This window comes from Magnolia sinica, chromosome 2 (genome assembly GCF_029962835.1).
Source record: "Magnolia sinica isolate HGM2019 chromosome 2, MsV1, whole genome shotgun sequence".
Lineage (NCBI taxonomy): Eukaryota > Viridiplantae > Streptophyta > Magnoliopsida > Magnoliales > Magnoliaceae > Magnolia > Magnolia sinica.
The window spans coordinates 138,714,278-138,740,085 of NC_080574.1; the positions used below are offsets into that span (position 1 = coordinate 138,714,278).

A 25,808-nucleotide genomic window follows, 5' to 3' on the forward strand; every position below is an offset into this window, starting at 1 on the left:
TTATCCTACGTTTGATAATACGACATGAGCAAACAGCGAGTACGGAAAATTACACGCGCGCGACTGCAGCTAGAAGTTTTTCAGGAAAAAACCGAATATCCTACGTGGCAGCATCGCCACGCGTGCCACGAACGCCTCAACTCGTTCCGTCAAAACTAACGGCACCCGTACTGCCGGGAAATCAAACAGACTCTGACGGACCTATAAATACCCTTTCAAAACTCCCCCACTCATTTTCTTCCCTTTCTCTCTCCGAACCTGCCGTCTCTCACCCTCTCCCTCTCTGTCAGAGAAGCTACAGAGGTACGTTTTATCTCATCTTTTTCAGATTTTCTTTGTTCTACACGTAGATTCGTCTTATCTTTTTGCGATTTTCTGGTCCTGGATGCTGAAGAGCGGGGAAATCCTGGGATCGGATCAGGAAACCTAGTTTTCAACTGAAAGTTCTGTTTTTTTTTTTTTTTTTTTTTTTTTTTTTTTTTTTGTTCATTTTGACCTAATTTTGGTAGGATTCTTTGTATTTTGGGGATTTACAGCTGCGATCTTCGGAAATGGATGGAAACTGATTTTTAGGTATGGCAGATTTGATTTTCTTTACATTGTTGGAAGAATTTATTCAATTGGATCGGAGAATGGAGAACGGAAAATGTTTTCCTTTGTAGTACCGAGGGATACTTCCATGGGATTCTGATTAGAACTCGTGCTGTGACAATTAGGAAACTGATGAAATTCGACTCTAGATATTCTCCGTTTTGTGGCTTCATTTTGTCCTTACAAGCATCAGATTTGATTTTTCCCTTTTTTTTCTTTTATAAAGAAATTCTTGAATTTTTAGAACTTAAGTTCTTCTCGACTTGACGAGTGGTGGCGGATTTGAGTGGGATTGCTGATTTTTGTGGATAAATTCTATTTGTTTTGACCTAATAATGGTGGGTTTCTTTGTCTTTTATTGTGAACTTTAATGGGAACTGATGGATTTCAGTGCTGTTTTTCTTCATTCCCCCCCTCCCCCCCTTTTGAGCTGATTTGATTCTTTACTATTATTATTTCAGAAAATTTTCTTTTTTGCAACTCCTTTCTGCTTCTCTATGGATTTCTTCATGATTGGATGTTGAATTTGTTCAATTGAATTTACCAATAAAAAGATTATTTGAGTGAATATGAGAAGTTAGTTTCCTTGAGCATTATTGGTGGATTTGACTGCCATTACTTTTTTTGTTTCTTTTACCTTGGTATTCTGGGTTTTCTCTTGAAGTAGTGTTTTTTTCTTGGTGTAGGAATCAAATTGCTTTTGCTTTCAATATTTTGTACTGTTTTGGCTGGTGATTTGGTTTTGAATTTAAAGAGGACACTTCACTTCTAGATTTGATGTCAAAGATTGTTTCATAAATTGTTTTGTATTAATGGTTTGGAAGTTGGGTGAGGAATTTTTGGAACATGTCGAGGCAGAGAAAGATCAATTGTGGTTGCGTGGAAGGCTTTTTCACTGTTCCTTTTCTAAAGAATGCCCGTTACCTAAATAATGGTATTTATAAAATGGAAACTGTTATATTGTCTGTTTAAACTATCATGCCAGGCATTTTTTTAATTATAATATTATCTTTAAAGAACTGTTATAATGAAAGTTCATCATCATCATCTAAGCCTTAGCCCAACTAATTGGGCTCAGCTACATGAATCCTTTTCCACCATTCCACTCTATCAATGGCCATAATGAAAGTTACTGTTACATAAAGGTAGTGTCCCTTGGTTGCTGTATTTGAATAACACATAATCTCTAACCTAAAAACATTTGATTTTTTTTTTTCTTTTTTGTGGAATTCACGTGTTTTAATACGGAAAAGTTTTAATTATTTGGTTATTGATTCTTTAGACATTTCTACGAGTTCCTCTTTGATCATCTTCATCTCCTTGTTATTTTATGATGGATTGCTTGGTGGCTAGGCTTTTCCCGTTAGTTTGATTTTGTTTGCTTGATTATTTATTCCACACATGCAATTTCATTGAAATTTATCAAAGATTAGATACTTGCACGCTTGGGATTATATGTGTATTTTACCCTTTTGACAGGAACAACTGAAAATTTGGATTTCTTCCATGAACATTGGTATGCCAAATTTTAGAAGAATCCAGAACTTTTGATCTTAAGTCTGGAGGAATTTATATATGTGAGCAAGGATGGGCTCTGCCTGTTGTGTTGCTGCCAGAGACAAAACTCTACCGAACAGAACTAGCAGTCAGCATTCAACTAGGAACATTAGATATTCACCGTCATGGAGCTTTCGATGGGATGCACGAACACATGTTGAGGATAGCATGGATAACCAGGTGCCATTTCCTCGTGGGAACTCCCAGCATGCTGGTTTCGAAATCAAGGGCGGGTTAGAAACAGAAACAGAAGCTCTTTCAGATGAGGGAAGCCCAGTGGAGAATTTTCAGACACCCACATGGCAGAAGTCTCTCATTTGCAAGGGAACTACTGGGACCTCTAGAAATGGTGCTCCAGGTAACAATTTTTGGCTTGAGAACATTTATTTTATTTTTTCACATTAGATGTTTCTATCTTGTCTCAATGAATTTAAGAAAGTTGGCTAGGAAAATTCGAGTACGTGTTTGTATCTTGTCTCAAAGAATTTAAGTTAGCTAGGAAAATGTGATTCTCAAACATTTTCTTTTTGTTTTTTTTTTTTTCTAAATCAATAATTGAGATTATTTTCAATGTTGTCAAAATAATTTTTACTTAGGTTGGGCTGCTCCTGCGTTTGAATCTCGTAATTCCTCAATGCTTCAGGTCTATCTCTACTGTTTTATATATTTCTTTTTGGGCTGCACTAGCTCCTGCTTCCTGGGAAAATGTTACATAAGTCTTATATGTGCATAATTTAAGGCAACCATTTAGCATGGTTCCATGCACAGTATGATACCTTGTTTGGTTGGACTCTACAAATTGAATTGTTATGACGGAAGTGATATTTTGAAATAGTAATATCAGGTTATGGAGTTAATGAGAAATTTGACAGTCATGTGTGCCAAAACCGTTTGGAAATGCCAGGGCATCGTCGTTGTCTGATAGAATGCATTGTGTACAACATGCATATGGTGACCTGTCAGCGTTTTCTTCTTGTTTCTTGGGGTGACAATGGGTCGGATCAACCTGCAGGTTGGGTGGAGACTGAACTGGCCCACTTCTCAGTCAGGATGGACCAATATCGGGTCTATTAAGTAAATGGGTTGGTTTCAAGCCTGGAAATTAGTCCTGTCAACTAAATGGTTTGAGCTTGATCTGAGCCCATCCTTCCCGCCTGCCTTATAAGACTTACAAAAGAGTAATAAAATGGTTTAATCCCCAAACTCTTTAGTACTATCGCCTGAAAAATAGTCATGCTAATTCGATGGGTCTTTTTTTTTTGGGTGGAAAGATAACGATTATTTTATTAAAAGAAGCACTGAGATGGCCCAAAACTGCAAACTAAAAAGGTAAACAACAATCCTTCAACCCATTTATACAGGATACCCACTCCACAACAAACCATCATCACCCTCCTCAAAACCTTGCCAACATTTTTACTATCATAACAAAAACATTTCCCATTCCTCTCTACCAATGAAGCCCAAAGGACAGCAAGCAAACTTAGCCTCCACAGCACCTTATGTTGATGGGTCAAATTGAATGCGGCTTTAGCCAATTAACTCATCCAGGTTGGACTGCAGGCTTAAATTTGGAACCTGTTTATGCACTGGGTTTAAATTTTGGACCGCTTAGTAAATGTCTGGGCTTGGGTCATAAGTTGGACTCGGGTTTGAATTCTATTCTTTCCATCTGTCAATGGTCTTTCCATCCCTCCAACCATCGGACATTATTGAACACCCATGAGTTTTCTAAGAATCCTTGTATCCTTTCATTAAATTATCAACATTGCCAACCTCCTCTAGCATCCATGTTCTCATCTCATACATGGATGGTGCTTTCAATGCCAGCCAAAACTTTCCAATAGCCTCACATAATGCTGAAAAGTATGGGCTATTACACATGTTGAACGACAAAGCATCCCTCCCCCTCACACAAAAAAATCCTCCCAATCACCCTACACACTTCTTTTCTCTCTCCCTTCTTCCGCCTTGAATTCAATGTGGTTTGTCGTTGTTCATTGCTAACAAATTGATTCATAGGACTCCTTACTCGTCATCGGTTGGTTACCAGAAGATCCACTGCCAACAAACATATCATTACCCGCACCAATGCTATCACTAACAGAACCGGAACATTATGTCGTTCTGCCCCTCCCTATACCCCGAAACACCTCATTTGTTGTATCTTTCTCATCATGACAATCTTTCAAACCCATTCTACACTCCTTGGCTTCTTCTGTCACTTTCGGGCACAACTTTATCCCATTGTAGGTTCCAAGTGATGCTTTAGGCAAGTCGCGCCTCCCGTACACCTTTGACCACATAATTTCTATGAGCTTGTTCGAGTGGATTATCGGCCACATATTTCTAAGAAAAATCTCTCTCTTCCTTATGATATCTTTCTCGTTTTGGTTCACTAAAAAATAAAAAATTCACAAGTCACAAACTCACAAATCATAAATCAGTAATCTCAATTCACAATAAATGACAAATAACATACTAACATCAAGTATTTAACCATAGAAAATAATGGACAACCAGAAGTACAAAAAACAAGACACTACACCATAGGGCAACACCAAAAAATCACCATTGTCGAGTGGTGGCCCACGGGATGGACTAAACAAGTTAAATCCATACCATACGCACACCATAGTGGACCAAAATATGCAATGTTGTACGATAGGTGTTGCTATGCATTTTGTTTCATCTTTTCAGTTTTTTTAGGTGGCCTACTATGGTGTGTGTATGACTTCATGCAACCCATGCTTCTTCAAAAGTGTATGGGAGGCAGTGCATTGTTTTCTATAACGTGGCCCAAAATATGAACAAAGCAAACGGACCCGAATACTTTAGGAGTATGGTGAAAGATGTAGTTTTGGTGTCAAAATTTTCTATGGATAACCAGTAACCACCTTCAAGAATCTTGATAGGGGAGTACATAGGTTGCCATAGGAATGGCTTCATTGCAGTAAGACTTTAGAATTGACATGCCCACCAGAAGTGATCTCGGGACCTCTAAGAGGTGGTCATTCTTCCATTCTGCATCATCATTCTATTGCAGAGTTTATGGTTAAGATGGTTGAAACTCTACTCCTTGTTCTACAAAATGATTGTACAACTTGTGATATAGATATTCCTTGGCATTGTCAGAATGAGAACACTTGATCTTGGTGTCGTATTAGGTAAAATTTATGAAAAATCTTAGTAATCCTAGAAGCTTCATCCTTATTTATCATGAGGTATATCCATGACCATCTTTTAAAAATTAAACGGGTGCCAACCGGTATTCATGGGCGACCCGGTTCAAAGAGATCCAACCAAGTTGACCCAAGTCAACCCATAATGTGAAATTGATGATAGAGGTAAAGCAACTCTTCATTTTCCCAATGAAGAGAGATTCAGTTTTGAGGGGAGTCATTTAATACTCTGGCAGTGTATGATGCTTTATAACAAGCACTTAGAAATATTTCACATGACATACATTAACTCAAATTAAACTGGCTAAACATTCCAATATCACTAAGTCACAGTTCTAAAATTAGATTAGTTGAACAATCCTGATCTCTTATGTATGGACACTTTTTTGTTGAAACAGGACCATTGAACATATTTTATTTTCAACCATCCAATAACTGTCCACCAATCCGATGGTCAATGACCAAATAAGCATAATTTTTGGTTTGCTATGCATCTAAATTTGTAGATGATAATATAGACAATTGATGCAGGACAACTAACCACTTGCTCTAAAAGCTCAAACTGATAGAGTGCGGTGAATCAATGCCTTTATCTCTTGGCCTAGGCCCCACATTCCATTGGTTAGGTCCTCGACCGAACCCCCTCTCGTGGGCCCCACATCACATGGGTTCCGCCTCACACGGGCCGCCCACCTCAAGTGTGCCCTTGCATCCCACAAGCCACCCCACTTGAGCCCGGTATGAAAATGCCCTTGCATTAATCACCCCCGGTGAGAAGTTTCAAACACGAAACCTACTCTGATACCACTTTGACGTAGGACAACTAACCACTTGCTCTAAAAGCTCAAACTGATAGAGCGTGACGAATCAATCCCTTTATCTCATAGCCCAGGGCCCACATCCCATGGGTTATGTCTTCGGCTAAACCCCCCTCGTGGGCCCCACATTACATGAGTTTCACCTCACATTGGCCACCCACCTCAAGTGTGCCCCTGCATCCCGTAGGCCATCCCACTCGAGCCCAATGTGAAAATGCCTCTGCATTAACAATTTAGTTTGAAATACTTTTATGCCATGTAAGCAATTTCCAAGTTATTCTTAACTGCTTGTGTATCATCTATCATGCTCATCACTCTCTGCCAAGTATCTTACCTTACACACAACTACCTGAGGTTGCTAAATCCATGTGCGTGGGAGCCATACACATCCACATGCAGGGACACACGTGTAAGATCTAAGCTTTCCATCAGGTAAGGTACTTTGTTTGCATCTTCAGCATAAAATCAGGCCATTCTACAATTCATTTTAGCCACAACGTATCAAAAGAAATTAATTGTTAGAAAAATAATTTTAACTACCAATTTAATTTGCACTTTGTAGCTTACTTGAAGAGTGAGTTTGTCTGATTTTTTAGGCACAAGATCTAAGTATTATTTCAAACCTTGTGGAAAGCTCAGTTCTCAGACTCTTTTCATATCGCACGGGTTTTCTCATGTGGATGTGTGCGGATTTACACACGTGTTGTTATAGAAAACAGATATATACTAGTGGAATTAGCAATCCTCACAAGATACAAATTCAGATTTTTCTATCTGCAAGATACTAGTTACGATTCAAATTGCAGTTACCAAAAGATCCATTGAAGGATGGTTGTGTGCATTCAAATGCATGGTGAGTACCAGATGTTCAAGCTATTTGGGGCCCACCTGTGCTGTGTATATGGAATCCAAATCATGAATGTAGTGCCCCAAAATAGCACCACTCATCCCAAGAATCATCTCTATCAAAAACTCATGTGGGACACACCACAAGGAGCAATGTGCAACATGCATAAAATTGCATATGGATACATGGGATCCACCAAGAAAAGAAATTGGATTCCCTTTCACTAGACAACTCAGGCTATTTGGAGACAGAAAGAAGTATAGATTGTACAACATAATCATAAACTTATCCACAGTGGCAGTTCCCTGGCACATGAAACGAGGTGACTGTTCTCGAATAAAATTAGGATTTCCACTTGTAGTTGTATCTAAATAGCCCCCCATTTTTTGAATTCATAATTTTACAGGTACCATGGAAATAATTGTTGCATAGTCATTAAGTTATCCGTGGAATCCAAACGGATTTCACATGCCAAACATTCTGAATAGCTTGCCTTTGAGTGTGTCTCTTCATTCTGGGCAGTTGGCATGATACTGGGTTGGATGAAACACAGACACAGTGGCCCCACATTCCATCTGGAAATTTGTATAGTGGGTTCCCCCCCTCCCCTGCTGTTGCTGGAGAAAGTGGATGGTTTTTTCTCGTGGATCAAGAATACTGAAATCTTACTCCCCCTCAACTGTAATCATATTGGTCCTTCGTTTTGTGGAACTCTTTTGGTGAAGACTTGGGTTTACGATCCAACATTGTTCTTTGACATGCCGCCTTTCCCCATAATGGGTACACACAAGCTTATCCTCATGTGTAGATAGGATGTTTTCCTTTCCAGGTCCTGCTCCTTTGAAAGCTTTAAAATCGATTGCTAGGGTAGACCTTTCAAGAATTGCTGAGTTACTTCCATTGTTTACCTGTTGATTAGCCCCACCCCTAGGGTTATTATATACAGATTCTAAAGGAGGCAAGGAATTCCTCCAAGAACCTGTGCACGCTGTAACTCCAAATCAGGGGTAAGACCAACTAAAAATTTAAAAATCCTAGGGGGCTCCAGTTGTTTCTTGGTATCTGCTGGTTTGAAAGTAATGGCTTGACAATGGTGCAGTTCCTTGCACGATAAAAACGGTCCAGTTCCTCCCATTATTGGCATAAGCTGGCAAAGTATTCTTCAATGGACTTTTGCCCTTGCTGGAGATTGGCAATCTCTATATGAAGCTCATAGAGATGGGTCAAGTCATTGCTGTTGAGAAAATGTCTTTGCAATAGTATCCCATATCTCCTTTGCTGTCCTAAAAAAATAACAGCACATGACTTATTTTTGGGTTGCATTGCCATTACAGTGTAACAATCGAGACATGACAGTCAGATTTTCACTTTGCCAATCATCATGGGATGGATCCTCAACTGATGGTTCTCTCTTGTTTCATGCTATAAATCCAAGTTTCTTCATAGCTCCAATGCGCACCTTTGCGGACTGCAACCACTCCAGGTAACATTTACTATCCAATTTAATGGTGGTGATCACAAGTCCAGGATGATCATGTTGTCCATCATCATCTGGACCTTTTGATCAACACTAGAACTTCCCTTCATCTGAAATTGAAGGAAATGAACCAACCAATGTCATAGATCGGGCGATTTGGGCCTTTAGAATCCACTACTACTGTTGGTGACCAAGCTAGTGCTGCAAACAACAAAAAAAATGGTGGCTTGTGAACCCTGCCTCAATTGTTGGGAGGGCAGGATGGGTCTGCTAGTGCCAATTTTGGGGGCTGCGTGCCTAACTGTTGGTGCTTGTGGGACCTGATGATCCTTTTGGTGTTGGTCATTGGGGTGTGGGGCCTCACAGCTGGTGCCAATCATATCTACCATCCTTGAAGAGATCCCATTAGATCTTCCTATGACAATAATGGGTTATGCAATCCCTTCTTTCAGCATTCTAAAAATAAAATAAAATCCTAATGGGTCATTCAATTGGAACGGACCCTCAGGAAAAGAAGAAAATTGGAGATAAGAAAGAGAAGGGGATGGTGGGTGGATGATAGATGAGGGAGAAAAGAGGGAATTAATAAAGGCACTATACCGTGATGAATCATGATATATGAAAAGAAGAGATCTTTGGAGAAAAGGAGAGAGTTATATCCCTCTCATATGATGGCTTTATTTATAATAAGAGAAGGCTTATATGGAAATTACATATTACGTGAGATAAGAAAAGATAGAACAAAATAAATGTAGAGATCCACAGTATGGTACTCTGCAAGACTATATAGAATTGTGATCCATTCCTAACAATGTGACAACATGGATGTGTGTGGATGAGAGTAGAAAACCTACAGATGGCATGAGGAATTTTTTGGAATTGGTGAATGCCATGAATTATTGACTTTTAAAAAGCGCCTCGTTTTTGTGGTAAGGCAAACAACCATTTGAGTCCAGTTATGTGCAGGTTGGACCATTATCCTTTGTCAAGAAATTGAGAGGAGCACTTCATTTTTATTTGGGCAATTCTGTATCCAGCTTTCAGTCGCACAATCTTGCTTGATTCCTCAGGTATGGTGATGGTCCTTCCCTTTTATATTCAAAATTGATAGTTGCAGGTGCCCATATTCAAGCTTGTCGTGAAGGATAGGGGAATTCCTTAAAATGGATGTTCAGGTGCTTCAAATTTACGGGGATCTTTTATAATTCTCAAATGAAATTTTAAGAGTTGGAATAGAGATACGGCAAGAGAGGTGAGAAAAAGGAAAGAAGGCTTCTGTTAATAGCGATGGAGGTATTATACATCCGATGCTAAAGAAAAACAAGATAAAAATAGTTTGAATACATGTTAAGGTGGGAGGAGATTAATTGGAGACATCAAGGTTGACATGGTCGGAAAAAGTGACAAATTCACTATGTTTTTCATTGGATGGAAATAATAATAATAATAATAACAACAACAACAATGTTGACATGGTCGGAAAAAGTGACAAATTCACTATGTTTTTCATTGGATGGAAATAATAATAATAATAATAATAATTGAAGAACCATGTGGATTATGTAATGTACCAGAGGGAGGCCGTGGAGAACCATGAAGATATTGGGAGAGGCTACTTAACTCGCATTTGTTATAACTTGCAAATGGTTTGGCAACCCCTATCTTCCCGTCCATTCTGAATCTCTTAATGTTAAAAGATATATTTCCTTAAAGCACTCGGTCACTAACCCTGGTTGCATTTGTTCTCTGTATGCCTTTCGATATCTCCAGCACTTCCTCCAGTTACTGCTTGCTTGTTGTTGCTAGGAGGTGATAAGTTTCTGTCAATGCACCAGGTGCAAGCCGTAGGCCGAACAATACTCGTCACAAAATGAAATCTCTTTGGACATCTAGAGACCTATGCTAGAGACCAATGTGTATTACTGTATTTAGAGTCCGAAATATCTGTCGACATCAAACATGAATTTGAAAACGGAATGCATTAATATGTCCGCACGCACACACGCATGCACACAATTGAGAGCAGGGGGTCTATCTATGAAGTGAATGTAAATAGTGTCTCCCCTAGCAGATTTTGTTATTGGATATTTCACGTGAGTGTAAAATATGTGTGAAGGCATAACAATAGATATAAATGCATTTAACTGTATATAACTAATAGGCGAGCAATAGAAAACTTCAAAGCTAGTATGTTAGATATTTGACCTTTAAAATCCTGAAATGCCCAGCAGACCTCCTACACCCATGCCTGACACTGCAATTCTATTGAGAAATGGCGTGTTTCCATGTCACTCTTATAACGACTTATTTTTGTTTGTCTATAGTATGAACTGATCTGTTCTTTTATTTTTATCCTCTGAAAAACCTGAAGTGGGGATTTTAATCTCAAATGAAGAATTCCCATGCCCTGTCTCTCCATCCTTTTCTTGATTTTAATTTTCTAAATAACCAGAAATTGTTTCCACTTCTTGCATTGTTGTCTGATATTCTTATTTGTGTAACAGATCTACCCATGGGGCACAGGCTCCCTCCTGAGGTGAGTCAGAATCAGTTGTAATGATGCTAGTAGAAGAAACGGCTTTGTGCGTTTTGCTGCTTTTGAGACCAAACCTGCCTGATCTTAATTTGACAATCCATTTACACTATTTTCATAGGAAAGGGATTCTGCAAAACCATCAGCAGTTTCAAACACATCAAGTCCGAAGCTTTCAGTTTCTCTACCTCCAACTGCCTCTTCATCAATGTCCAAGGTAGATCCTTCATCTTCCCAGACCTACTCGCTCCCCGCGGATCAAACTCCATCGAGGCAGGCAGCCCTCTCTTCGCCGAGTTACCATCTCTCAAGGCAAGCTTCCGACAGCCAGATCCTGGCGCCCAAGTCGCCAAATGATAACTCTTTATCTGAAAGGAGACAATCCTTTGCATTACCCGCCTCCAGCAATGACTCAGCATTGGGTTCCCATGGTGGGTCTTCAGATGGTTGGTCCATGCACATGTTCTCCGAGCTTGTAGCCTCTTCTCAAAGGGAGCGATGGTCTTTCGACAGTGAGAACACAAGCTACGGCCATCATAAGACAAGCAGATCCAACAGCCCTATGTTAACTTCTCCCTCCATGGATTTTCAGACATGTGGGATATGCTCCAAGCTCTTAACAGAGAGATTGTCATGGAGCTGCAACGAGATCGCAGTAGTTGCTGTCCTGGTCTGTGGTCATGTCTACCATGCAGAATGCTTGGAAAAAACAACCACAGAAAAGGATAGATACGACCCGTCTTGTCCCATATGTACTGTAGGAGAGAAACCGGCCTTGAAGATGTACAGAAAAGCATTGAGAGCAGAAGCTGATTGGAAGGCAAGAAATAAACTCTCTCGGATTGGGGTTGCAGACGTTGATCTCGAAGGGGACATGATGTCTGACCACCGGAAGAGCGCCAGACGGGAGGGCAAAGGGCCCCCCAAGATGGGGGCTAGTTCCAGCATGAAGAGCTCCTTTGGAAGGCCCTTTTTAAGGCGACACTTCTCGATCGGCTCGAGATCGACCCGTGTCCCATCTGAGGTTGAATCCACAAGAAGGAAGGGATTCTGGGCAAGATACCGCAGGGAATGAACTTCCTCCCAGCTAGCAAGTGGCAAGAGAGCAGCTCATTCCTTTCTGTTTAGTATATGTTGCTTTACTCGATACAGGTGATACCCCCCCTTTTTTTTCTTCTTTCTTTCTTTTTTATGCACTTTAATAAATTCAGTAATTGTCATCTAGTCTTGCCAACGGCTTGCATTTCCTTCATAAACCTCAGTAATTTGTTCCAAGGTACTTTGGTGTTTGAGTCCCTTGCAGCAGAAACCATCAACCGTGACCCCAAGAGAGTCCATGTCGACCCCCAGAAAAACACGAGAGAATACAGATGGTATGATCTTCGTTTGGCCAAATATAAGTGTTCCCATCTTCATTTACCTTTGAATCCAAGCAAATCATTGCAATGATGGCAAATCATAGTGGTCACAGGTGTTCTGAGTGGAGAGCTAGCTGGTAAGCGATGTCTTTTGTATCGTTATTGCGTAACCCGTGGGATACCGATACCTATCAGTTATCGCATGGGACACATCGGTTGTATCGCTTAATGTATTATTGTTGTTGGGAAACATAGGGAAATTGGTCGAGTTTTTCTATGAAACTTCAGGGATTGTTAAAAGAGACATTAATACAACACTAAAAAAATTGAAACATTCAAAAAACTAGTGTACATATAATTTGTGAATGTAAGAAGACGTGAATGAAACACAAGCAACATATTCAAAAGTAAAAGAAGAATCATGAGATCTTGGACACAGATTACAACCCATTTACGAGAAATTGAAAATTTTTGATGTGTTATGTGTGTTGTTGGACTTGATTGATCTCAAAACAATTCCATGGTCAGGGATGATTGGACCATCCATCTGGTTGGCCCTACTGCAGATGTCCCAAAGATTTTACTTACATAATAAGATCATGTCCCTCAATCAGTTGCACATAGATGATTTATAGAGGGAGAATAACCAATCGCCCCCTCCTTGATGATGCTTTAAATGCCGATCTCACCATGTAGCTTTGTTTAAGAAAGTTAGCCTTATCACCTCCTGCAATTAAACAAAAACAGCTTCAATTCATTATTATTATTATTTTACTTTTCCAATTTTACTCTCCAATCTATTCCGCTTTTCCATTACGACCACAAAAATTCCAGCGAATCTCACGTGAGCAAGCACAACACATTCACATATAAATCTTTGCTGGTAAGATCCAGGTTTGTATTTCAGTGGTCCAAATGGTTTATGCGATGGGACCCACCACCGATGGTGTATACCCAGAAAAAAAAAAAAAAAAAAATCTTACATTAAAATAATGCAATCCTTCAAACATTTGACTTCTCCTCGTTGAACGTAAGCTGTCACTTTTGACTGTTGTTTTCAAGCCATTGGTAGGATCTTCAAAACGGAAGACTTTTGTGGGTATTACCCTTCCATCATTGAAACGTGACCCTACATGGCTGCACTACCCGGTAGAAGAAAGCAACACGCTGTGTTTTGATAGGAAACGGGCACCGGAGAGGAAAGATTCTCCGTGCGAGGGTGGGTTTTCACCGGGACTCTATCTTAAACGATGATCTGAACCGTTCATGTTCTCATTAATGTCTTAGAAGCTATTACCTAATAATCAAGCTGTGTTGATGATACTAACCTTTTGACCCTTGGATTTGGACATGAGCCATTAATATTCCACTTTTAATACTCTAATTTCTTCTTCCTACAAAATCATCCGTTCAACAAACGTTTTTAAAGTACCCCCTGTAGCATAAAGTCTAGGATACGAACGGTTCAGATCAACATGTCAGATGCAGTCCGTGGTGATATCCGAACCCGTGCGGTAGCTGTGATAGGGTGGGCCCGTCATGTTGTATATGTAAAATCCACTCTATCTATCAGGTTATATCCTTCGTGTTAGGCATTAAGACCAAAAATCAGCTAGATCCATTGCATGGGCCACTCCACATGAAACAATGGAGAAGGGATGCCAACCGTACGTTTGTGTGTGGGCCACCTTGGTGTACATCAAACCCGTCAATCAGGTGTAATTCATCAGGATGAAGAGAATACAAAAATCAACCTGATACAAAACTCAGTCGGACCACACCTTATGAACTTAATTGTTCCTATCGATGTGGCCAATATGAGTTTTTAATCAGGCTTATCATTTACATGTACGGTCAAAATAATTCTTTTCGCCTAATGGACGGAATGGATTATACATATACAACATGATGGACCCCACAGAGCTTTGGGTGTTGGAGACAATTCTGTTCCCTTCCTCTGCCGGTAACCATGAGCGATAGATACAATAATAGTTCATCATAATTTTATTAACGGTGGTGACTCATTTTCCTCGGACATGGTAATCATGAATAGTCATCCAAACCATCCAAATTGTGGAACACATAGATTTGTCCAAATTCACACGAGTTTATGGCTACCAAATTAATAGCTAAAAGTAGAAATAAGTGATCCAAATTCACACACCCTGATCCATAGCTCAAGTGGTAGACTGAGTAAAAGATACGTCATTTCAACACTGAGGTATCGATTCCAAAGTGGGGGTCGCTAACAGTGAGCACTAACAAGCTAATAATAATAATAATAAAGTGATCCAAATTCACATAGCAAACGCAATAATTAATGTGGAAATCATTTGATAATCTGGCAGGGCATGACGGTTGATACTCATGTACTTAGAAATTATACAACCTCAAAATTAAACCGGCTAAGTTGTAGAACCCACTGTAGATGGATGCTGATTCCTAACGTCTGATTCGTGCACATATCATGTGGTTGAGTTTGGAGATTTAGCTATTCGAATCTCCGCCATTCGTTGGCTTACACCAGAAGAGCACTTGAAACAAGTCTGTAATTTCTGGGGTCCTTACTCACGCCTCAGTGGTAGACTCACAAGCAAGGCCAGGCCTGGGGTAAGTCTCAGCCTGTATTTTGAACTACTTCGGCCGGCATTATTCAAAATTCTGATTTTTCAGGTCCGAGCCTGTCCTATTGACACCCCTACTCATAAGAGTTTCAACGCAAGGTCATGGGTTCAAAAACCCATGGTTGTGAAATCATATTGTAGTGTGAGTGCATGAGTGTGTGTGTGGGGTGTGAATGCGTGTGCAGAAAAAAAGTCTGTAATTTTTGTGACCCATCTGTGGACTTGGATTGTGTAGGGCAGCACATAGCACAAACGACGGTCCTTGTTGGTGCTAGAAAAGCTCCGTGGGCCCACTCATGATGTATATGATTTATCCATGCCATCCATTCATTTTGCCAGTTCATTTTAGGGTATGATCATGTTGACGTTAGATCTTGAGGTGGATCGTGCTCAAGGGCGGATTGACGTTTAAAGTATGAAGGAGAGGGTATTATGCTTGACTGGAGTCGCCACTAGTCAATTACTTCCTTCTTATAGTCAACTAGACCTTGTAAAAAGATTAGAAATGATAACTCACAGGATCTCAATCCTAAAATGACTTACTAATTTAGGACTGAAGATTTCAGGTTAAGGGACCATGCTTATAGAAAGGGAGGAAGGTGTTAGGCATGCACTCTGCCCATACAAAGGTACAGTCTTTACCTCACAAGATCTCACGAATTATTTAAGACTAAGATTAGTTCTTGCACACTAATGATATGCTAAGTGTATATAATGTTGTGTTAAATACAATGTCTATGCCTATGACAAACTTCAATCTTGCCTAGATAAATCCGTATTGGCTCTTTCACATGCTGAAGTGCTTAAACTAATATGTTCAAATTTCTGATGGCCAGGATCCGACTATGGTAGTAGGCCGCAGAGCATACGTTGAGTGTTAAATGCTATGTATGCAATGTGCTGAAGCTATATATGTAATGTTGTGCATGTGATGCGGTGTTGAATGCAATGCCTATGACAAAGCAACAATTTTCAGCTGGATAAATCCACCTTGACTCTTCCACTTTTTTAAGCGATAAACCAATCAGTTCAAATTTTTTGTGGGTAAGATCCGATTAACTCAACAAGCCACAGAGTATATGTTTGAATTGATTAGGCGCACAATGATATGAATAAGAAAAGTAGAGGCGGAGAAGGGAATATGTATTGCACGATGCATATGTAAGAAGGATGAAACTGATTAAGAGTTGGGCAATAGGATGGATGGTGATATTGCAAGGATTAGATTGAGTGGCTTGGATTAGAGCTTGGGTAGCTTAAGAGGTTAGAGATTTAGGCATGGGTTGGATTCTTACTACTCTCACTCTCATTGGTGAAGGTATGGAAACGAGAGGCTAAGGGGGATACTTGGACTTGAGAGTGTTGTGAATGCTTTTGAATGATCTTGGATTTTCTCGATGGATCAAATGAGAAAAGGGGGCTATTTATTGTCTCCAAACTTGGTGTTTCTGTAATTCTTGAAAAGTCTAGGGCTTAAAATGGCTTGGAATACTAGGATTCAAGGTTACCATGTGGCATGATCTGGATGGTTGGATTGATTGGTAAAAGTATAATTTTAGGCCTAAGGGAAGGGTACAGAGGTCTTCGCACCTCTTTACACAATTGCACATCTCTTCAGGAAGACCTCCACATGCGTTGGAGACCTCTTGCTAAGGCATGGGGCTTGCCAAGTGGCGACGACGCCCAGGGTGCCACCAGAGCCACAACTGGCTCCCTACTTTGGTAGGTGAGCTTCCCCAAGTGTGTGGGAGCTCTGGGTCCCTAGGTGCTCCCTTGCTACATCTGCGAATTTTCTTTATGGGCTTTGTATTTGGGCTTGGTTTGGTTTAAGCCTGGTCTTGTTGGGCTTATTTTGATTAGGTGAGTTGACTATGTGGTTAAGTTCTGAGATTTCGGGTTTTAAGTACCTAGAGTTTAGATTTCTAGGATTAGGGTTTCTAGGGTTCAGTCACTAAATTGGGTTGAGTTGTCTCGGTCAAATTCAATCAGTTTGTTGGTATGAGGGTACGGTGTCTATAAATCTAAAAAAAAAAAAAGCATATTCAATTCTTAGGTGAACCGCAGTATAGGAAAGAGGGGTGATTGTATGCCTCCCATTAAAAACTTCCCAAGGCTTGTAGCAATAATTTTTGCTATCCAATGTTGATTAGCTCGACCTCTATGAAGGAAAAACACAAATATCAGCTTGATCAAAAACATTTATAGCCTAATAAAGTTTTGTGGTGGGCGTCGAATCATCATTGTTTCAATCCAATTTGTTGTTGCATGATTTTCAGTTCTAATCACATGATAAGTGCGGGCATGTCAAAATTGATTTTGCGACTCAATTCAAACCGAACAACTATGACCCCAAGTACTGATATAGGCAGATATATAGTATATGACCGAGATCAATTGAGATCGGTCGCCTATTCAGCCACCAACTCAGTATGTAAATCGGATTAGGTGATATTCAGAGGGTAGGGTTCATCCTTTAATGATGTGTTATACGTTTGCCTTTCCTATAAAAGAATTTTTCAAATGCAGATAAAATAAAATATAGGAAAGGAAACCTTAAAGTTGGTCGTGAAGAGCAATTGCAGAACACTTTCCTAGATGGGGAACATAATCCGACGTATGAGCATATACTCAAATTACAGTTAAGATTACCAGCTACCCGATTAACTATAGAATGCAAACAACATGCAAAAAGTAAAAGATTACACTAAAAAATATAATTGACTTGCAAAAATGTAGAGTACAGGTAATTGAAAGGATAATCAAAAGATAATTGAAAGATATATTGGATTTGATTGGATTCATATGAGACAAATTTTTCTGGTGAATTTCTTTGCTATTTATAGCCTTGATTTGGCCATTTAGATACTTCCAACGTTCTTGCTATTGCCGAAACTGTTTTACATGTCTTAACTCTTCTTCCATATAATTTTATCATATGTCTTGTAACCACTTTTATACGATCACTCTTCAAACAACCATTTAATGGATGACATGGCGTCCCTCAATACACTCTAGATATATTGTTATAAAATCCTCTTTATATATCTTTAAAGATCTCCAAATTCACCATGTAAATTCATCCTAATCACACGTAACTTATTCTAATTAACTTTACCAAAAATTGGCAACAATGAGGATGAACACAACTGAGTTTTGGGCTCATGCCCTAAAATGAGATGAACGTATGGCATGCATGAAATAGTGGGGATTACAGTGCCCTAACCAGTAGTGACATGGGTACTAGGAGTAGGGGTGCACATCGGTCAATTCGGTCCAGTTCTAGGGTGAAACTGGAACCGAACTGTTCCCAATGGTTTTAGGATATTCGAAACCGAAACTAGACCGTTAGCAACCTAGAACCGAATCGGAACTGGATTGTTAAAACTAGCTCGGTTCTAGATCGGTTCCACAGTTTTGGGCTTTTATAATCCAGGCTAATTACATGTTTTATTTTATAATCTCGCGCATGTCCATTCGTGTTGTGATCCATTTGATGAATGGTTTAGATATTGTATAAGGTGTGCTAAAATACATTTATGGAAACAATCAAATGGTACATTGTAAACCATAAATCATGAGTTAAATATGGAAATAATCAAAGGGTTCCTGGTTCGATTCCAAGTTCGGTTCTAGGTTCGATTCCATGGTTCAGTTCCGCAGTTTGGATCCACAGTTCAGTTCTACGGATCGGTTCACGGTTCGGTTCGGTTCAGTTCTACATACCCCCAAACTGAGAACTAGGGGTGTCCAGCGAGTCAAACCGAGTCGAGCTGGCCTCAACCCGACTTAGCTCGGCCATTGGCTAACCTTAGCTCAAACTCGGCTCGGCTTGGTCCTCGAGCCTGACTGGCCAGCTCGGCTCGGTTCGATCAGCAGCTCGGGCTGAGTTTGAGCCAAGATCGAGCCGAGTTCGCCATTGAGGCATTTCCACAAACACCTGTACTGCACCTTCAAAATCCCTCTATATGTGAAACAGAAGCAATGGTTTTACAGGTATTTTATCAAACACCTTTTAAGTAACATAAAAACTAAGGGAAAAAAAAAAGGCATTTGTTTCATGTACATACCTTCCTTGCCACCAGCCACACATCGTTGAGTCATTTTATCAAACACTTGGTGAGCAACATCAATGGCAAAGTAACCGAGTCACCAAACTGGTTCAATCCGAGTTCGATTCGAGCTAGATTCAATCCGAGTCAAGTCGAGCTAGGGCTTGCTTGAACTTAACTCGAACTCATTTTTGAGCTCAAAAAATTAGCTCGACTCAGCTCGAACTCAACTTCGAACCAAGTTGAATTGAGCTTTTTTTAGTCGAGTCAAGCAAGCTAACTGAGCTAGCTCGGTTTGTGTACACCCCTATCGAGAATCAAACCGATGTAATCCGTTCTTTAATTTTTTAAACCAAAATCAAAATCAGTGCCATTTAGAATCAGACCAAACCGAACCGTTTGGTCAATTCCGATCCGCTCCATAATTCTACCGGTTCAATGTGCACCCCCTAAGTGGGAAGGACAGTAAGCAATCACATGCTTTCAAAGTAGGTGCGTGTGCCGCGAAGTCCAATGCCGACATGCGAGCGAGTGTATTTAGCATTTCCCCAACTTAATGAGGAAATCTTTGATAATCTGGCAGAGTATGATGGACGGTACACACGCACTAAAAATTATATATATGGAAAACAAGTGATTGAAATTGAACCGTCCAAATTATGAGTTCCCATTCAGATGTATTATTAACAGTAATTTTCACTTATTTGATTACATACCGTTCGAATCGATGGACACTTACTGGACGGTTGAAATCAATGGTTCTGTTTAAGAAGATAAGTTTCTCCAACCAATCGCATTTTCTGTTTGTGACTTAATAGCCGTGTGTTACATAATTTAGGCGGTTTGGTTTCAGTTAACGTATGTCACGCATGCAATTTCTATGCTGTACCTGCGTATCAGGTACCATGCGCTACCAGAGTATGAAATAACTCACCGGATATGCTCAACGAGACGCGACGACCGATTCCAATACGTGTCACAGCTATATTCAATGCACCTGTCATGAAGTTGACACGTGTAAGAATCACGTGACTGCACGAGACACCTGTACACCCCCGCCCTACCTATATAAACCCCACAACTCCTGCTTATCGTCCCATCCAGACTCATTTTTATAAGATTTGTGAAGAAAATGTCAGATTTTCGTGATGGATATGGAAACCCAAATCGCCAAACAGACGAATATGGGAACCCAATCCACCAAACAGGTGCACCTGGCTCGGGCATGCATGGTGGGATGGCTCAAACAGGTCAGGGTGTTGGAGAACCAGGTATGATGCATGGCTCGGGCATGCATGGTGGGATGATGGCTCCAACGGGCCACCAGACCGGTGCAATGGGTGCGGGCGTTGGCAGTGGGCCCCAGCAGCAGGGGCAGCGTCATGGCCTTTCGGGCATGCTTCATCGATCCGGGAGCTCCAGCTCTAGCTCTGGCTCGGTAAGTTGGTTTTGTACACGTGTCAGCCTCTTATTTATTTATTTATTATTATTATTATTTTTTTTTTGGTGATTTGGCCATTTCCTGTAAATCCAGACCGTCCATTGTGGGGCCATGGACCATTGTATTCTAGCTGTTCAAAGTTGGTCCCCGCATCGGATGGTCAGGATTGTTCGGGCCAACAAACCATCGAGACAGGCCCACGTAGTCCAACAGTCCTGGTGAGATCACACGTACGGCTAGAAAAGCCAATATTGCTATATTACACGTGGCAGGGTTATCTTTGAATAAGGAATGTCCTAGTGGGACCCACTAGGGATTGAAAATGATTCTAGTTTCCTGATGGACAGAGATGATCCAAGTCGTCTAAATGACGGAGATACCAATAACTACTGACCCACAATTTAGACGGTATTGATCGAGATACCAATAACTACTGACCGTTCTTTTTGAGTGTTTGTGTACAGTCGGAGGATGACGGGCAGGGAGGGCGTAGAAAAAAGAAGGGACTGAAGGAGAAGATAAAGGAAAAGCTGCCAGGTGGCCACAAGACTGAGACCGAGCCGTCCGGGTTCGGGCACGAGGGCGGGCAGTACGTCGGGCACCCCGACCAGCATTCTCCGGAGAAGAAGGGCATTTTGGAGAAAATCAAGGAGAAGCTGCCCGGCCACCACTAGACTTGCGTGTTGATGCCGCTACCTCATGATAAATATAGTATAGTGTATGTAAAAAGAGAATAAGCTGACTCTTGCACGTGTGCATGTGCATTCGTGTGTATATGTCTAGCCCTTGGATCATGTGATGCTTTTTTTTCTTATTATCATGGAGAAGTTTGGATTTGGGCCGGTTGTAATTTTACCCTCTAGTGGTTTGATTGTCTAATGATTGGGCTCGTTTGTGTTTTGGATCTGAAACTCAAGGCCTCCATCCCGTACGTCCATCTTTTGGATTTGAAAAACGTTCACATATTCAATACCTTTTCATGGTATATATATATCAGAGCAGTACCGGAATATATGGTATTAGAGCAGTACCGGAATCCAATATTTGTTCCCTCCTTTCCTCTTAAACACTTCTGTAGCCATTTCACCACCATATATATAGCTCACCTCTCTATCTCCAGCTGTTTTTTTTTTTTGGCCACCCCAAAACACAGCCACCACATCTGGCACGACTCTCTCTGCCAACGCATATCAACTGCCCAAACCCAGCCCTACCATCCCCGTCCTCCACCGCACTTGGCATTTGGCAGACATATCACATTAGCACATTGATTTAACACCATTTGAAAACCGATGGATCTTCTACAGTGCACGCATAGCATATTTGTACAGTTACCTACCCTGTTCAAATTGTTGAGCCAATTCATTTGATTTTTTCCTTGTGAATTTATCCACTTTCATTTTAATTCTAATCACATATTTGATAACCATCAATTGGACGTTTATGGTTAGTTGATTAGTGTTATTTTTTTATATAGGATCTATGCAAAATAATTTTCTTTTGATGTACATTGATATGTCATCATCTTTCGAGTTTCTAGAGCAATTGGCCTTGGCTGTTTGACATGGTATCAAAGCGAAAGGTCTGAATATGCATTGACATGCCATCCTCTAATCACCTGAGCTTTTGGATAATGTGCAATTTTTTACTTATTCATTCATTTATAATGAAATTACTATAATTTTTAAGACAAAAATATTAAAAACTTTAAATACTTGATTTATACTTGTACTAAATACTTCCTAGAGGGGTTTTTTATATTTACACAGAGAGAGGTGAGTCGAGCGTAGCCTCCTGCTTGACCGATTCCTTGGAGGGAAGGCTATACTTCTGAACTACCTTTCTACGCAAAATGTTATGCAAAATATTTCTTGTAATTTGTAATTTGTTAGTGTTAAGGTCCTTTGATATACATTGATATATCATCATCTTTCGAGTTTTTAGAGCAGACATGGTATCAGAGCAAAAGGTCTCACTCAATATACATTGATATGTCATCCTCTGATCACTCCATCGAGCTTTTAAAGAAAGTGAAAGTTTTTAACTTTTTCATTAATTTACGATGAAATTACTACAATTTTTAAGACAAATATTAAAATCTTAAAATACTTGATTTATACTTATACTAAATACTTTCTCCGGCGAGGGGTTTTTTTTAATAGAGTGAGAGAGAGGTGAGTCGAGGGTAGCCTTCTACTTGACCGATTACTAAGAGGGAAGGCTACGCTTCTGAACTACCTCTCTAGTATGATCGAGGCCCCAGCCTGCTACCTAGCTGGGCCATTCCCTTTATGATACCGGGCCAAGACAAATCAATAATCACTTCATTCAAAAATGAAATTCTCTTTGAGTAATTATAGAACACATGATTTAAATGGGATAATTTGTCCTTGAAAAAGGGAAATTAAATATTTTATTTTCAGCGTGATTTATTAATAATACCATAAGGAAAATGTCAAAACTTGAAAATCTCTTAAAAATTCACAAGCCATGAAATTGCCAAGAATGAGATTTAACGGGGTGGTTTGAATAGCCACATGTGTGCACATGTTGCACGGGTAAGTCATAATTCATAACTATTTTCAAAACGAGCATACAACAAAGCAATAATTAATCTCTATTATATAATGCGACCAGCTATGGACAATTGCACCCATGCAATTAGTCTTGGAAGAGTAGTAAAATAAAGCCATTATAATGGATTCCAGCATAGGAAAGAGTATTTAGGTGATCTAACCCTCTTTCTTGGGTGCTTATGTCATTTATAAATTTTTATTACACCCCTTCCCTCCTCTCTATTTCTCTCTCTAGCCTCACTCGCTCTCCCGATCAAGTTTGTTCCATGTCCTACTCTCTCTTTTTGTTGCGCACATCCTCTCTTCCCTTTCTCTGAACGATCAAGTATGTTCCATGTCCTACTCTCTTTTTGTTGCGCACATCCTCTCTCCCTTTCTCTGAACAGCGAATATTATTGCACTTTTAATGCGAAGTTAACTAAGTGGTAAAAGAATTCATTTATACCTATACATCTAGAATTTAATCATTTACTTGTAATAATTATTTTTGTTATTTTATTTTCAATAATATATAAGAAAATAAAAATAAAAATATATGAAATTCTTGCAAGAAATTTTTGTTGATTTCATGTAATCTAATTGAAGGTTATAACTCCATAATAAGGATTGTGAAACACAAGCATGTGTAATGTTATCAACTAGAAAATCACGAATTAGAAGTGGAATTGACCACATATCTTGAGTGATGCTGAATCAATGCTTCATGACATCCTCTAGGCAGCTGAACTTGATGATGGATGGCTTTGATCGTGGCTCTACATGTCCCTGCATGGTAGTTGTCCTTGACTCATATTCTTTTCCCTAAATCTCACTCAAGTGTGTGCTTAATGATCAGTATCTTCACATGTTTTTCTTTTTTTCTTTTTTTTAGCTTTGGTGAAAATGGCTAGGAGTTTATTTTATTTATAGACTAGGATCATATATTTCATTATAAAAACTAACTTCTACATAGATTCTTCTTTCTTGCACATGTTAATTTGTTCTAATGTGAAGTTTTCTATGATTAGAGTTCTAAGTTTTCCACAAAAATCAAAGGCCAAAATAGCCTTACACATGCCCAAGCATATGTGTTCATGTTTGTGGGCCACCATAATAAGAGACATGCTAACAGTTCTCATACTGAAAAATAATGAGAATAAGATTCCTCACTAGAATAGTGCATGGAACTTATAAATCTGTCCAATGCATGGATGCTCTTTTTTTTTTTTTTCCTTTCTATCACACACACACACACTCACACACCCGTGCACTCACGCCACAATGGGTGCTTGAGCCCACGACCTCATATTGAAACTCTTGTGAGTCTACCACTGTGCCATAGGGTCGCATGCTCATGCGTGGTCTTATCTTGGATAACCCAATGATCATACCACTTCTGTCCTTCATGGGTCCACTATAATGTAGTATGAACCACTTCGTTGATCATGTTCATTGTATAGGTTAAAAAAATATAAAATCCATTCAAAAACTTTAATTGGTCACAATACAATGACAGTGAAAGAGTAAGGCTAAATCCCAGTTCACATGCTATATAGCTCACCTGAGTTTTAGATGTTTTTTTTTTAAAAAAACTGTCCCTTCATTCCAGCGAGGCAGCTGACCCAATGAAACCTGTTGGAAGATAGGCACCATGGTGGCCCACATGCCTCATGAACAAGGATAAGCTATGTTAAATAAAAGAAAATTATGTGAAGAGAAAGAAAGAGCCTTCATCTTGCTGGTACTACTACCACCCACTGATCAGGTTGAGTGGAAGCCATGCACCATATATAGCAGGTCCATATATATACATACTTGTACTTCCTTACATCAAAGAAAACAAATATACAATTATTAAAAGAGGGGGGCGAAACTAATGTTTGATAGGCAATAGGGGAGTTGTTTTAAGTTTACAAAGTATTAATATCAAGATAAACTTTGATAATATGGTTGGAGTGGAGAGCGAGAGCATAGTCGTTTTCTCGCATGGGTGTGTGGAAAAGAGAAATGAGAACAGGATGGAGAAAAAAAAAAGGAAAAATATACATATGAGAGAGAGAGAGAGAGAGAGAGAGAGAGAGAGAGGGAATAAGAAGGTAGAAAGTAGATAATTAAAAATCAGAAAAAGTAACTTAAGAAGCATTTATATCCGAAAATCAATTACTCTTTTGAAGTGTTTGGTTTTCCAATTATTACACCCATAAATGGGTGAGTGGAAACGAGTAATGATTATTTACTCTTGTAATGATCATGTGTGATGACATTACTTACATTTGGCTGAATGATTAATTTACCACCATTGTTTGTTTCACGCACAAGTCATTGATAATTTTACAATATAAAAAATGTAATTATTATAATTTACTATATAGATCTTTTTTACAAGTGTATTTGATTTTGATTTATGGGCCATAATTTTTATTTAAACAAGCACCTTGAATTAATAATGATGGATCATTTACTTTGTGTTACTATTGTAATTGGAAAACTTTATATGCCTCTAGGTATTTAAGGTTAGAGTGACAATTTTCATTTTCAGTAGTTTCTAAGTCAAGATTTTCTACTAGGATTTTTAAACTTTTACTTTTTTTCTTAAAATATTATTTGTGAAATAAAATATGAAGACCCACTAATGGATACGATAAGCCTGGTGCAGATCTGCGTTCAGCAAACACGAAGACCCACTAATGGAACTCTTGTTACCCAATGTTTAGCAGAAATAAAAAGGAAAAATCCTAGAAAAACGAGAAGAAGAAAAATGAGTTAGACCATTGCA

General features: G+C 39.5%; 2 protein-coding genes across 4 annotated transcripts; both read left to right on the top strand.

Annotated features, from left to right (window-relative positions):
* The first annotated feature begins 200 nt into the window (after nucleotides 1-200).
* LOC131237916 (uncharacterized) lies at nucleotides 201-12,229 on the top strand. 3 transcript variants are annotated; one of them, XM_058235979.1, is made up of 5 exons: nucleotides 201-303; nucleotides 537-573; nucleotides 2,071-2,506; nucleotides 10,977-11,008; nucleotides 11,127-12,229. In XM_058235979.1, the coding sequence occupies exons 3-5, from the start codon at nucleotides 2,179-2,181 to the stop codon at nucleotides 12,078-12,080; spliced, it is 1,314 nt and encodes a 437-aa protein (XP_058091962.1). In that variant the 5' UTR covers nucleotides 201-303; nucleotides 537-573; nucleotides 2,071-2,178; the 3' UTR covers nucleotides 12,081-12,229. The 3 variants fall into 3 exon arrangements, with proteins under 3 accessions (XP_058091962.1, XP_058091964.1, XP_058091963.1); XM_058235981.1 differs by lacking the exon at nucleotides 537-573 and having other exon boundaries at nucleotides 220-303; XM_058235980.1 differs by lacking the exon at nucleotides 201-303 and having other exon boundaries at nucleotides 516-573.
* A 7,906-nt stretch (nucleotides 12,230-20,135) lies between these two features.
* On the top strand, nucleotides 20,136-21,381 carry LOC131237917 (desiccation-related protein clone PCC6-19-like). Its single transcript, XM_058235982.1, has 2 exons — nucleotides 20,136-20,474; nucleotides 20,942-21,381. The coding sequence occupies exons 1-2, from the start codon at nucleotides 20,169-20,171 to the stop codon at nucleotides 21,149-21,151; spliced, it is 516 nt and encodes a 171-aa protein (XP_058091965.1). The 5' UTR covers nucleotides 20,136-20,168; the 3' UTR covers nucleotides 21,152-21,381.
* Nucleotides 21,382-25,808: the final 4,427 nt, after the last annotated feature.

What these genes read in the sequence shown, in the direction of transcription:
- LOC131237916 (XM_058235979.1), top strand. Translation starts at nt 2,179, where the DNA reads ATGGGCTCTGCCTGTTGTGTTGCTGCCAGAGACAAAACTCTACCGAAC. An exon ending in CTCTAGAAATGGTGCTCCAG is followed by an intron (nt 2,507 to 10,976) that starts GTAACAATTTTT and finishes TTTGTGTAACAG; the next exon opens with ATCTACCCATGGGGCACAGG. An exon ending in GGCACAGGCTCCCTCCTGAG is followed by an intron (nt 11,009 to 11,126) that starts GTGAGTCAGAAT and finishes CTATTTTCATAG; the next exon opens with GAAAGGGATTCTGCAAAACC.
- LOC131237917 (XM_058235982.1), top strand. Translation starts at nt 20,169, where the DNA reads ATGTCAGATTTTCGTGATGGATATGGAAACCCAAATCGCCAAACAGAC. An exon ending in CCAGCTCTAGCTCTGGCTCG is followed by an intron (nt 20,475 to 20,941) that starts GTAAGTTGGTTT and finishes GTTTGTGTACAG; the next exon opens with TCGGAGGATGACGGGCAGGG.